At 41.0% G+C, this 13,733-nt stretch overlaps 1 protein-coding gene and 1 long non-coding RNA gene across 3 annotated transcripts in view; one reads left to right on the top strand and one right to left on the bottom strand.

The window, feature by feature from the left end:
• DOK7 (docking protein 7) overlaps positions 1–13,733 on the bottom strand; it is a 146,562-nt gene that overhangs the window by 16,952 nt on the left and 115,877 nt on the right. For both annotated transcript variants that reach the window (XR_008888431.1, XM_056555026.1), the window contains one exon: positions 5,250–5,402. Coding sequence is in view for 1 of the 2 variants with exons in the window: in XM_056555026.1 (XP_056411001.1) it covers positions 5,250–5,402 (153 nt within the window). In the remaining variant the exon portion in view is untranslated. The remainder of the gene's footprint in view (positions 1–5,249; positions 5,403–13,733) is intronic.
• Positions 1–13,733, top strand: part of LOC130352988 (uncharacterized) — an 88,133-nt gene that overhangs the window by 13,723 nt on the left and 60,677 nt on the right. The window contains exon 2 of the long non-coding RNA XR_008888432.1: positions 774–905. This is a non-coding gene — a long non-coding RNA (uncharacterized LOC130352988). The remainder of the gene's footprint in view (positions 1–773; positions 906–13,733) is intronic.

Below are 13,733 nucleotides of genomic sequence, written 5' to 3'. Positions count from 1 at the left end.
ATTTGTGGTTCAATTTGTATAAAAACATGTATTTAGTCATATGTCCGGTTCACATTGTAATTATTTGCACTGCGGTTTTGCATAATAATGAAGATAAAAGGTAGAATAATAGTAATAATAATAAATATTAATCATAAGTAACATAAAGAATATTCCCTTTTGTGGTTTTGATATTTCATAATGTCACAGACACTAACGCAGTGCAGTTTATTTACTTAATGTGAACGGACATTATTTGGTGATCATTGAATGGAATCCAATTCCGGGTTTTATATGTACACGAATCTAATGATGACGAGGACAGTCATGTGACTTGTACCTTTTGTATTTTAAGCTGTATTTTGTGATTGTTTGGCAGTCTACGATTAAGCATTATTGCGAAATGCATCAGTCTTCCAGCTTTGTACTGCGATATCTTCAATAAAGCAACAAACAGTTTTTACCTGCATCCACTCTAGTGTCGGACCCTTTTGTTCTTCTTATACAAGCATCTAACCGGAGGCGGTACCGGTCGGCCCGTGGCACAGGTGGAGACGTGGGCATGCTAATGGTGAGCGGCTCACAGTCAAGCCTTGATATACACATATATATATATATATATATATATATATATATCCCTTTTGGTCTTTTGTTTCTAAGTCCGCATGCAGGTGCTGGCTTAGAGCAGAGAAGGTCATGTGGGTTGTATTTGTTATGATAGCAGGATACAGTTAATGATATACAGAAACATCACTAAAGAGATCACATGATCTGACTCACCATTCATGTTGCAGATTGTCATGAGTTGCATCACATGACAGAATGGTCATGTGACAATCCCAGATGTACACTTGAGAATAGCGCCAGAACCTCAGAGAATCCACACACAAGCGGGATGGACAATAGAGTGCCGACGCTTATATGAGGTAAGAAATTACCTCTTTAAAAAATAAACTGTGATAGGAGCATCATGTATACCAAGTTTCAAGCAATTTTCAGGATTGGATGGCTAGTCTAAAGGAGGTCCTTATGATGTCTATAAATGATCAGAAAGAGGGCACCAGCATGCCATATGCCTCAGAAACCCCTGATGATGTGACTAAGGTCACGAAACATGTAGGAGAGGCGGTGCATTTAAAGTTTTAACAACAGCAGTTTATCCACCTATTAGCTCCTGTAGCACTGCAGGCACAGGATGCATGTTTACTCTGTGTAAACATAGAGTGGTAAAGGCTGCTGGGTTTTTAACTATTAGGTTTCCCTTTGATATTCATACATATTTTAGATTATCACAATAATAAAAGCTAAGTTTTAAGGGAGGGTGCTCTTTGAAGGGGTTTTGCACCCCCACCTGGAGCTCTCTCTAGGTATGGGGTTTGTTGTTGTGTTTTATAAAGCATCAGGCACTGGAGATGAGGTCCGGAAGCACGAGTGCAGGAAACCGCTCTTCCCTGGTAGATGCAAACAAGTGAAAAGACAAGGATCCAGCTCCTGGTAATTTTTTTTAAAACTTAACGTTTAATTCGTGCACATTAAAAATAGTATGTGACATGTCACTCAATAAAACACAAGAATGAAACTCTGACGCGTTTTGAGCCTAAGCCTTTAGTCATGGCAGTGATGCCATCCACACGGAGGGGAGGGGGGGTTTAAGTACACAATGAACATATTGCCAGGGTATATAAGGATCCTAAGGATAGGGGATAAGTGTACTAAGGATCTTAAGGATAGGGGATAAGTGTCAGATCGTGGAGGTCCCAGCCAGGTCGGGCCTGTTAGATTTCAACATGCCCAAATCGTCTCAGGAGATAAGCCACCACCAGAGGTGTCTGATAGTCCAGTACTCTCCTCTCCCTATCGGAATGGAGGGAGATCCAGAGAAATAGATGTAGGCCAAACAAGCATTCAAAACGTATATTGGGGTATTTACATATTTAATAGTTTTCAAGGTTGAAAGTAAAACACAAGTTCAACCTATAACCCTACTGTGTTGTTCCAGAGGAAGGCAAAAACTCCTACAAGGCAGATGCCAATTGCTCAATTTCTGTATGTCTAAATATTTTTCCCTGTACATATGCCTGACCAAACATTAAACCTGAAACAAAGTTTATGAGAGACGGGCTTTGGAGTTAAAGGGTTATTCATTTGTTAATTCTGCAGCACAAGGCGGCATGGAAGTATGGATACGAGTACAATAGGACATGAATATTTATGTCTTTAAATCTTCTATTAATGAGCTTTAGTCATTCTGTATATAATTGACTTTAAGTGTAACTTACACTCTCCGCTGACTTTATAGCCCTCCTCTAAGGTGAAGGTCAATATAACACACCATTGGATTAACTCCTACTTCTTCATCTGCATAGTCTATCAATTCTAATGGCTCCAGCAGAAAAAAAAAACACTGCGGGAACCCTGTTAATAGATTTTCTTCTTGTACTGTGTAATGGATCAGGCTTATGGCTCATGGCTGATGTGTGAATTGTTGTATACCCTGAATACCCCTTGAATATATTTATATATATACAGTTATTAGTTTGTCCTTGGGAAGCTTTAGGATAGTATTTGCCTTATTATGTACTGTGGAATTCTGTAAAAGTGACCCAAAATCCTTGTAATAAGCTGTCCAACTCTAAATATAAAGTAAATGTGTCAGTTCCATATAGAAAATGGGAGGAATTGAAGGAAACCTGTCACTCGTTTCATGGTGCCCAAAACACTGGTATGAAACACCAACAGGCTCCCTTATAACAATGTTATATAATTCACTCCAAACAGCTGTGCGGTTTCAGAGAAATCATAGTTACAACTTTGGCCGGGAACCAGGCTCCTAGTCATTGGTGGGGTCATTGGCGACTTGATTGATAGAGCTCTTCTATTTGCCCGTAGAAAGACATCTGTCAATCAGGACCAGGAGACTGCCACAAGTACTCGAAGGCCCATTCCAGGCCGAAACAGCACAGGTGTTCAGAGAGAATCATATGTATCCATGCAAAAAAGGGAGCATGTCAGTTTTTATGCTGCCCATGGTAAAAAAATAATGACTGGTTCCCTTTGAAAATAAAATAAAATAAAAAATTGGGGAAGGCTTACGAAATTGTCCATAGCAACTAATGGGAAGGAAAGCTGTTTATGGTGGCTTGAATCTGCTTAAATCTGTCCCATGGTGTAGCATTCTGGGCATCAATATCACAAGTGGCCAGGAGATGGATCCATCATCGTAAGTGACAGCTTTGCTATAAGTGACAGGTCTACCATCCAATCTGAAGACTACTAGAGCTGTCGCTCAAAGCTGAGAGGAGGGCCCAGGGAAAGTGCCCAGAAGATCCACCTTCAGGGCACTTGCGGCATCAGTGTCCATGATGCTACAAGATGTTTTTTGTTCACCAATCAGCTACATTTGTTTTAACACCTCTTCCCCTCCTCTACATATAACTGTCAGAAGACAAATTCCTTTTAAAGCTGGCCCAGTTTTATAAAGATAGTTTTACTGGACTAAAACACTGATACTATCCTAAGACTACACCATAAGTGTTTGATGGGTGAGGGGCTGACAAACTGAAGAGTCCAGAACACTCCAGCCAATGTGCCTGAAATGCTGTACTTGATCCACAGCCTGTTCCATATGATGACTGGTGGCTGCCCCCCCCCCCCCCCCCCACCAATATAGCCTATAAAAATGTTTTATCTAGTTGTATGATAAGGTGGGACTTTAGTGGTGTAGGGGCATAACAAGCACTCGTAGGGCACAGCCACATGAACAATTGCTGGACCTTTTATGTGTTCCTGTACTCCTGTCATTCATTGGCTGCACATGCCCTATTACATAGGTGACCAATAAACGACGATTTTTAAACTTGTCAAAACCCTGTGATAAACTGATGAATGAGCGTTTGCCTTATTCCATAGAGGGATTTTTGGTCAATAATTGCCCCATGTAATACGATCATTAGGGTAAATGCACACAGATTTTTCTAGCAAAGGGTGGGAAATAAGGCAACCTGAACAATTGGTTTAGAGTAAGTTCAGAACTAAATTATACTTATCCAGGCCTTTCCTACCCCAGGGCATACATGTAAGTGTCCTGTTAACATCAAATGGCCGATATCTCATCAGCTAATTGTGTTGATTAAAAATACAGGTTTTTGGCCACCTTGATTGTATCACTGGCATAGGAAAGGATACTAAATATCCTACCTTATCCTACATTATTTTTCTCTCCTCTATTATCTATTAAGCAAATGAGATCTTAATTAATGTCCATTGACTTCTCAAAGAGTCAATCACCCATAAATGAGAAGTAAAAAGTCACAAACAGTTAGATGGATTTTCTAATTTAGATTGTATGTCCTTGCAGGCAGGGCCCTCTACCCCTCTGTCAGCCAGCAAGTTAATCTGTGTAATGCTCAATGTTCCCATGTTAGTGTTTTGTACTGTTAAATTTATCATATGTAAAGTGCCCTGGAACCAAGGGCGCTATATATATATATATATATATATATATATATATATATATATATATAAGTAATAATAATCTAGATGTGAGAATATGCTACAAATGTTTGATAGGTTCAAGAGATATCTGGAAAACCATAAACCCGGTGGATCAACTTATCAATGGCTACTGGCTCTTGTTGAATGATCAATCTATAAAACATTTTTCAATGGTCATTCACCCGGTGGAGCTGGCCTATGCCATCTCAAACTTGTTACTTTAAAGCACTATAAGCCAATAGAATAGACGGTAGTCTGGTAAGGTCTTGGGGGTAAACAACTGAATCGATGTTTATAATTTAACAATTCTTTATCGTATGTCACTTGTCCCCCACAATCTGGTAACAGTTATAGTATATATATGTTCAGGATCAGATGGTACATCTACCAGTTTAAGTTATATATACAATGCTAAATATATAATGACCTTACTGTATACTTTTTACATCGGACTATATAGCACTATGCTATCGGGTTTGAATAGAAAAATGACAGCTCTTGGTGTCCCTATCTAATATGTTCCAATTTCTTCAAATGTTGGACTTACTATTCAGGTTCTGACTTAATGTAACTGATATAGAATAGAGAAGGCCAGTGGTTATTGCAGAAATGCCTTGACTGCACCACATTGGGTCGTGGCTAAGTTATCAGGCAAACCTCCAGTATTCTGTATCTTCCCTTGTAATGGTGACCCCTAATGATGAAGAAGGTTAACAATTAGTCATTGCCATGGAGACACGTGAAGGATCTGCTTGGATGAGAGTGATGGATGTTACCTCTTATTCCTGTACTAGGATCTTGAAGTTCTAATGCCATGTAATGGAGCTGTTTCTTTGATGTAGGGCTGATAGGAATATTTACATAAGTTGCTGTCTCACTGCGAGGTCGGTCAGAAACCAGTGGCTCGGCCGGATAACCTCCTGCCCCTGCTGACCAGATGAAGCAGATATATTCGCATTAATTCATGCTTGTGGCATATGTATGTAGCTCACACCAGTGAATGTTACTGATGACGTTATACATTGCAGCAAATGCTGCCATACTTCTTACACATTTGAGGCCCTATTCACATCACATTTAGGGTGTATATCAGGAAAAGCTTCACAGGGTCTATGTTTAGATGGAAGCCAAAAGAGAGTCCTTTCTCTCATATGAGCAGTTACATCATCAGGGCTTCCTCAGGGCTTCCTTTGGGAGCAGACAATGTATGCCATTACACTGAGATGCATTGCAGGCAGAAACGTGATGTGAATGGGGCGTAATATACTGTAGACCATTCTGTTGGGTTTGCATGTATACAGTAAAATATGTTCCATAACACCATGTTACTACATGTCATACATAGTGGAATTTTCGCTAAAAGCTATATTATTCCTTGTTCTCATCATAGATTTTTCTCTTTGTCTATCTGTAAATCACCACAAGTATGGAAAGTGCCTATGGGCAAGACCATTGGAAGACGTTTAGATATATTTTATGCACAGTTAGTGTTTGCCAATATTTTCTTGGTTCAACAAGCCTCCATCTATGTAAGTCCACCTATATATTCATAGTAATCTTCCTTGTTCTGATTATACACACCGGACATATCAATTGGGTATACTAGGGTATTTGTGAATCATCCTATAAGAAATAGACCCTGGTGATAAGTTAATGTCTTTAACGTCGCCTCCAAGTGGGGTGGTCTTCTGCTGTGGCTGTAGTACTCTGCAACTCTTGTTGGACAGTCTGACCCTGTTATGTTCAAATCTGTAGACTCCTCTGACCTTTTTAAAGTCTCATTTTAAAACTTGAAAGCAATTTTACAAGTAGTATATATTTCGAATAGCAAAGTACGTTTTTTTTCTTTCACCAAAAGCTATGGCTTACGAGACTATATAAGTGTGCCAATATGATATTTTATCTACAGCATTTATTGATTTATAATACCAATTTATAATAAATAGAAGAAATATGAAAATGATAAGTAGTATGGCACTAACAGAGTTATCCAGAATTAGTAAAGTATGGCTGCTTTCTCTAGCTTTGCTGCAATGACAAAGTTTCACTTTTTCTAGAAAAAAAGCCATGTTTTCTAATCCCAGAAAACCCTATGTTTGTTGCAAGATGATAGTAGTAAATAATATTTATACATACATAGTGATGAACCATTAAAAAGATGAGGACCATCGAAGAAGCAAAATGGCATCTTCTTGTGGTTCACAATCTTCACAGGACATAAGATCTCTGTTTGACTCTTACGCTTTGTAGTTCCTGTGGCAGAGGGGGTCAAATTGACCCTTGACCCAGCAGATATGGAATAATTATTAGTCTAGAGATAACTCCATTAAGGTCTACAACACCCACTGTGAAACATTTATTCTACATCCAACAAATAAAGTGAAAGAAGCATGCTTATTGTACTATCCATTGTTTCCACTGCCAGCTCCTTTCTCTATTTCAAATCCCACAATTCCTATAGCTTTCTTTGGTGCAGAGTTACATTACCCATGATCTCCCAGCCGAGGAAAGTGGCACCGAGGGATGTACTGTGTATGCCTGTCCTATACTTACACGGGATGAAGCTAGTGCATACCTGGCAGTGTTGAAAGCCACCATTGCCAACATAGAACAACTGGATCATATCTGTGAATGCTCGTCCTGCAAAAGAAGAACTACAACAGCATGTAACCAGTGGCAACTCTATGAAAACGATGGTAGGATTCTGGGTACCTGAGCTAAAGTATTTTTTATATAGAATTATGAATTGTGGAAATACTGCTTTAAATAGGTTTCCCACCATTAACACATGTATACTGATGGGAGGTCTGACCAATGGGACTCCACAATCTTGAGAATGGGGTCCCAAGTCTCTTTCAGCAGTCCCATAGACACAGAGAGAGGAGGCAGTGCACACACTTGATCACTACTCCATTCTGACTAGAGACTCCAGACCCTCTCTAGATAGAGGATAAGTGATAATGATGGAACAAACACTTTATGGGTCAACTATATCAACAATATGCAAAAAAACATTGTATAATTCAGTAAAAAAAACTGTAAATTCTGCACAATGTCTGTAACTCCACCAGGATGCGCGCAATTCACAGAATTTAGCAGAGGATCTTCTGGTAGACCTCAGGACCTACTGGACATATTTAAGTAAGTGACCCCTTATTGGACACCTGTTCACTCACACTATAATCCAGTGTATTGCGTTTAGTGTAGGTGAACAGGCTGACAGTTTTCCTTTAAATTTATCATCATTATGTAGGGCCAAAGATGTCCCCTTATTAACCAGAATAAAGGGCCTCTTTGTTTTGTAGGACTATAGGGCAAGGAATCATCTTATTCAATGTGATAATTAAGGAATATATCATATTAATCATTTTCAGTAGTGCTGTGGATTTATGGCAATGATGACTGCTTCCAGTCCTCCATATCTACTCAAGGAGTATGGGAACAATAATCTTTTATGTCTAACCAGACACAGCTCAGTACATTCAGTTCAACAGTTGTACCTGGTATATCGGCTTAGTCTCCTCAACCGGCTGACTGTCAGAAGTACCTAAAGTTAGACCTCCACCGATTTGGCTTATAATAGTAATAATGGACAATCAATACTACAGTCCTGGAAAGCCCATTTAAACAATATATAATAATAAAAATATAATAATAATATCATTTAGGCTGTTTCCATAGAAACCACAGCCAGCTACAAACTTTGTTGGTTCTTCAACATTGGCAAACATTTTAACTAGCAACACTCCATGGAAAGGCGGTGGCACAGGCTCGTCTGCTCATGAGTTGTTTCAGGGAAATGGTCTGCTAGTCCCCAGCACTAATGCCCCCCATATACATTATGACCCTGATTTACTCTTGTAAACCTGACATGTTTTGTCATCAGATTCTGGTGCATTGCGCCAGAAATTCTGTCTGAGCCAGAATTGAAAAAAAAAACACCCGACTAACTCTCCATTTTACTGAGAAAACATGAAAAAGGGGTGCGGCTCCTCAGGCATGGTCACCAAAAAGGGGGCATGTCCCTGGCCTTTTCTGCAAAAACTCAACATATTTACTAAGGTTTTCACAGAAAATGTAGTGGATTTGAGCTGAGGAAAACCCAACAGATTAGAAAAGAGAAGAGAAAAGTGCAAAATGTAGGGAAACCTTACTAAATACCGTGGAAAAAAATTATAGGGAATTAAAACCGACAAAGAAAACTACACAGCACTCTTAGTAAATGAGGGCCTATGTGTATGGAAGTTATATATGGAGGCCTCCCAACTCTCTTTTGACAGATAATGTCAGAGGAGAAAAGGATGTTGGAGTTCAAATGCCTGATCCTTTTGTTCTCAGATAAGATGCCGCCATAGGAGTCTTACTCTTTCTATCTCCATTTAGAGCAGTGGTATTAAATTGCAGCCCTTCAGATGTTGCAAAACTTCAACTCCCAGCATGCCCGGACAGCGGTTGGCTGTCTGAGCATGCTGGGAGTTGAAGTTTTGCAACATATGAAGGGTCCCAGTTTAAGACCACTGATTTAGAGGGATCGAGAGAGATATGTGTCAGTAGATGGAACCATCGGCCAGCAGGTATTGCATTTGTATGGTACCTGCAGACTACGGGATCATGCACATTGAGATAGGCAGGGCTGTCTCTGCTTACAGGCAAAATAGGCAGCCGCCTATATCATCCTCTTGATGGGGGCACCGCTCTGCCCGACACAAGAAAGTTAGGCAGCCATCATCCGAACCACTCTCTCAACCAGCTCAGCCAGCAGCACCATCATAACCCCCCATCGATGTGTGTCACCCCAGTAGTAAGTTAATTACATAAGGAGGGGGCTTGTTTCATTGTGTCACCCCAGTTCTAAGGTGATTACATGAGGAGGAGGTTTGTTACAGTGTGTCATGCCAGTAGTAAGGAGATTACATGAGGAGGGGGTTTGTTACTGTGTGTCACCCCATTTGTAAGGTGATTACATGAGGAGGAGGTTTGCTACTGTGTGTCACCTCAGTAGTAAGCTAATTACATGAGGAGGGGGCTTGTTACAGAGTGTCACCCCAGTAGTAAGGTGATTACATGAGGAGGAGGTTTGTTACAGTGTGTCACTCCAGTTGTAAGGTGATTACATGAGGAGGTTTGTTACAGTGTGCCAGTAGTAAGCTAATTACACGAGGAGGGGGCTTGTTATAGTGTGTCACCCCAGTAATAAGATTACATGAGGAGGGGGTTTGTTACAGTGTGCCACCCCAGTAATAAATCTAAAAGGAAAGCAGAAGGCGCTCCATGTGCGGGATCAGCAGGTCAGGCCCATAGGGAAGGGAAACGATCTATCCCACGCCGCTTACCAGAGTTGGTTGTGTGCACACACACAACAATGGGAAGCGCCTGTAAATGCTTGTGTCCTCATCCGCAGCCCTCCTAAGAGGCAGTAGATAAGCAATTTGACCGTGTAGTAGGAGATGTTGGCGCTGGATAGAGGAACCAGGAGGAGTGCAGCATAAAATCAAGTTGGGTTTATTAGATGCAACGCGTTTCGCTGCGCATGCGCAGCTTCATCAGGCAGATGATTACATGAGGAGGAGGCAGGAGATTACATGAGGAGGAGGTATTTTACAGTGTGTCACCCCAGTAGTAAGGAGATTACATGAGGAGGAGGTATTTCACAGTGTGTCACCCCAGTAGTAAGCTAATTACATGAGGAGGAGGTTTGTTACAGTGTGTCACAAGGGGGCAGAAAAATTAGCTTTTGCCTAGGGTGGCAAAAATCCATGCACCAGCTCTGGAGATTGGTATTGATCATGAAAGTAAGGCACATAGCCCTATTGGTCCACATTACAGGGACCTCTGGGGATTCTTTGTGCCGTCATATGATGCCACTCTCATTTTACCTCCCTAACAAACTAGGCCAATGGAGAAGAAGTAAGGTAGTTGACTTCAGCAGCCAATGTGATTTTGGCTCTGGTTTAGCTTAGATGCGATGGAATATGCAAAGAAAAATGTGTGTTGTCTGTACAACTCTTCCTCATTTATCGACTTCATAAAGCATTGTCTAAGCCTATGTGTATTTTTTCGGGGGAAGAAGGAGAATAAGCCAATAGCTGACTCCTGCATGTTTTATTTACAAAAGCACCCACTGATATAGCAGGATACCTCCATAGCAAGCTATTTTTGAGGTTCATACGTTTCAATACCAGAACATTTTAGGAAAAAAGATTTTCAAAAATATGAAGAAGCCGTGGAGTCATGTCGAGAAATGGCCATGAGGTGGCGCATTGCCATTTCTGTTGGTGAATGTTAAATAGTGAAAACTCTAGAAATACCCAAGAACACCACAAGAGCATAGTCTACTAAATAAAATGTATATGTTTGTGAAACAGACCGAATGTAGTCACTCGTAGAATGTTTGTTAGGTTAAAGGCTATGCCCATGCATCAAGTATGCTGCAGTATACATCAAAATACCTTTTTGAAGATATCCCTATGTGTACATGTGTTATGAAATGTTATGCGAATGAGGTCTAATACGTTCATGTGCATGATACCTGACTCACTTTTAACAATTACATTACTTGAATTTATTACCAACATATCAAAATGTTATGTAAAGGGGGGACCTAACTGCTTGGTACAGCCTGCAAATTGTACAGCAACATAAATCAGTGCCCGTATCAATAGGAGCCTATAGTATCGCCACATTGCTTTGACTTTTTGTGCATGACATATATAGAAAGTCCTTGTTAAAACAACCTTCTTTGTTTAATACAAAACATTAAAAATATGCAACCAGTTTACTGAGGTAAGGGCTCGTTCACACTGCCGCCGGGCTCTGTTATGTGGGGCTCCGGTTGCAGTTCCGTCAATTTTAGCTGAGAAAAAATGGTGCAAGCGCTATTTTTTCCCCGCTAAACTCCTGTAAAATTACCAGATCACAGACGGACCCCATGCAATTGAATGGGGTCCACCGGGACCCAGCAGTAGCATCCGACCCATTTCAGGGTCTGCAAACGGCAATGTGAAACTAGCCTAGTTCTTGTAAAACACCAATAGGTTTTTAGCTTTAGCAGCTCTTACTCATAGTATGCCATGAGTAAGAGCTGCTAAAGCTAGAAATGCGTTGGCTATTATATATACTAGTAAATATACTGTATCTATATACTGGTTGGAATTTTTTGAATCAAATACATTTGTTTTTACAAGGATTTGTTGCAGGACCATCTATAACTTTCTTGGACTTGACTTTTTGGAGTCAGCAGTAGGTGCCCAGGCACATTTCCAAGCTTTATGTCTGCTGGATAAGGTGATCATAAAAGGGACAAAGTGGTGAACATTTATCTTTATGGGCTACAAGTGTCTTTGTGTATGACATTTAAGTAGAAAGCACAAAAGTCTACGCGTTTCAAGTGCAAATGTGCACTCTTTATCATACATGTACGCGTCACAGTCTGTTCCTGGTGCTGGCTTTTATACAATAAAGATTGACCTTGTTTGCACGACTCTGAGCTGGACTTCTATAAATTATATGTGGTTTATCATAAAAACTAGTGGGAAAAATGCAGAAATGCCCTCTTATGTGCACCACAGTAAATTCTGTTTTTCCCTAGTGTTAGTTAATCTCAAACCAGGTATGTTAGGGTTCATGCACACTGCAAAATTTCTGCATCAGAATTTTCAGTGAGAAAATTTTGAATTTGGCGCTCTTCTAAAACAATGAACATGTTGATTGTTTTAGCAGAATTCTGCACAGAATGCATTGCCTTTGATGGGGACAGCTCATGTGTGTGGTCATCGCATCGATAAATTCCGGGTGGAAATTCCATAATGTGAATGGGCCCTTACCCATTTTATTATCAGAACCAAAAAACGGGAGATCACATGAGATCCAGACCCTGCAACTTGTTGGGAAACTACAACTCTCAGTGAATTCTGGGAATAAGATGTCTGTGGGCGGAGTACCCCCGTAAGAACTAGGAAGCCAGAAATCTCAGTCCCTTAAGTAAAGGAGACCAAATACCTGTTACCTCTTGTTTACAGAGTACAGTGAAAACTCCTTGAGAGGACCACTCCAAATTGCACACCCCCTCGCATAGACATGAATGGAGGGGGCATGGTATGACGACACAAAGGGAGCGTGGTGTGATGTCACGACTCTCCAGCCATGGAAATCCAGCATTTTAAACATACTGTTTAGAATGTCGGATGCAACACGGGTGCTGCACGGAGATCACAGGGGGCCCCAGCGGTGGGACCCCTGCAATCAGACATCTTATCCCCAATCTGGGGACTGATATCCAGTGTATGAAGAATTTGCTGTACCATACAGTAGCTGACCAATGGATTGTGTTTAACTTCTGGATTTACATGTTCACATTGACCAACCAACATTTTCTATTATATCTGTCAATATTTGTGTCAGTAATGAAGGGTCATTGGTGAAAATGTATGGGTATACAATCAGGTGAATACAATCCCCTGAAACGTTGTGCCATGGCTGATGAAAGTGTGGACATTGCTGCTATTTTCTGCTGCTAAAACATGAAACTGTCCAAGTCCTGCGAGACTGTCACAGTGCAATATTGAAGATGAAAATAAAGCCGGAAGAATCTTCCTGAAAATGTGAGTTGTTTTACTTTATACTCATCTACTATACTGTTTAAAAGTTGGCGTGCTGATAGCACTTTGATTGCCCTACACACGTGTATAATTCAGTTATACAATCAGTTCTCATCCAACTACTGCACTTAAAGGGTTACTCCACCCTAAACATCTTATCCCCTATGCAAAGGGAGCAGCGGGACCCCCGCAATCTCTCCAGCAGCCCCCCAAGTCATCACTGCACAGAGCTAAGTTTGCTCCATGCATGATGACTCATGATACAGGGGCCGGAGTATTGTGATGTCACAGCTTAGCCCCCTTGTGACACCATGCTCCGCCCCCTCAATGCAAGTCTATGGGAGGGGGCCCATAGGCTTGCATTGAAGGGGTGCAGCGTGACGTCACGAGGGGGCGGGGCCATGACGTCACGATACTCCGGCCCATGTATCATGAGTCATCATGCATGGAGCAAACATAGCTTTGTGCAGTGATGACTCGGGGGGCTGCATGAGAGATTGCAGGGGTCCCCATCAGCAGGACCCTCGCGATCAGACATCTTATCCCCTATCCATATCACCTGATAAGACTTCTCTAACATCTACCAACACAGAACACAGGAAGTGAGGGGGGGGGGGGGCTTAGCATGTGCTATATACAGGAGAGAACATGTGATACATTCTG

The sequence above is a fragment of the Hyla sarda genome, chromosome 1 (genome assembly GCF_029499605.1).
Source record: "Hyla sarda isolate aHylSar1 chromosome 1, aHylSar1.hap1, whole genome shotgun sequence".
Lineage (NCBI taxonomy): Eukaryota > Metazoa > Chordata > Amphibia > Anura > Hylidae > Hyla > Hyla sarda.
This window is presented reverse-complemented; position numbering and strand designations above follow the sequence as displayed.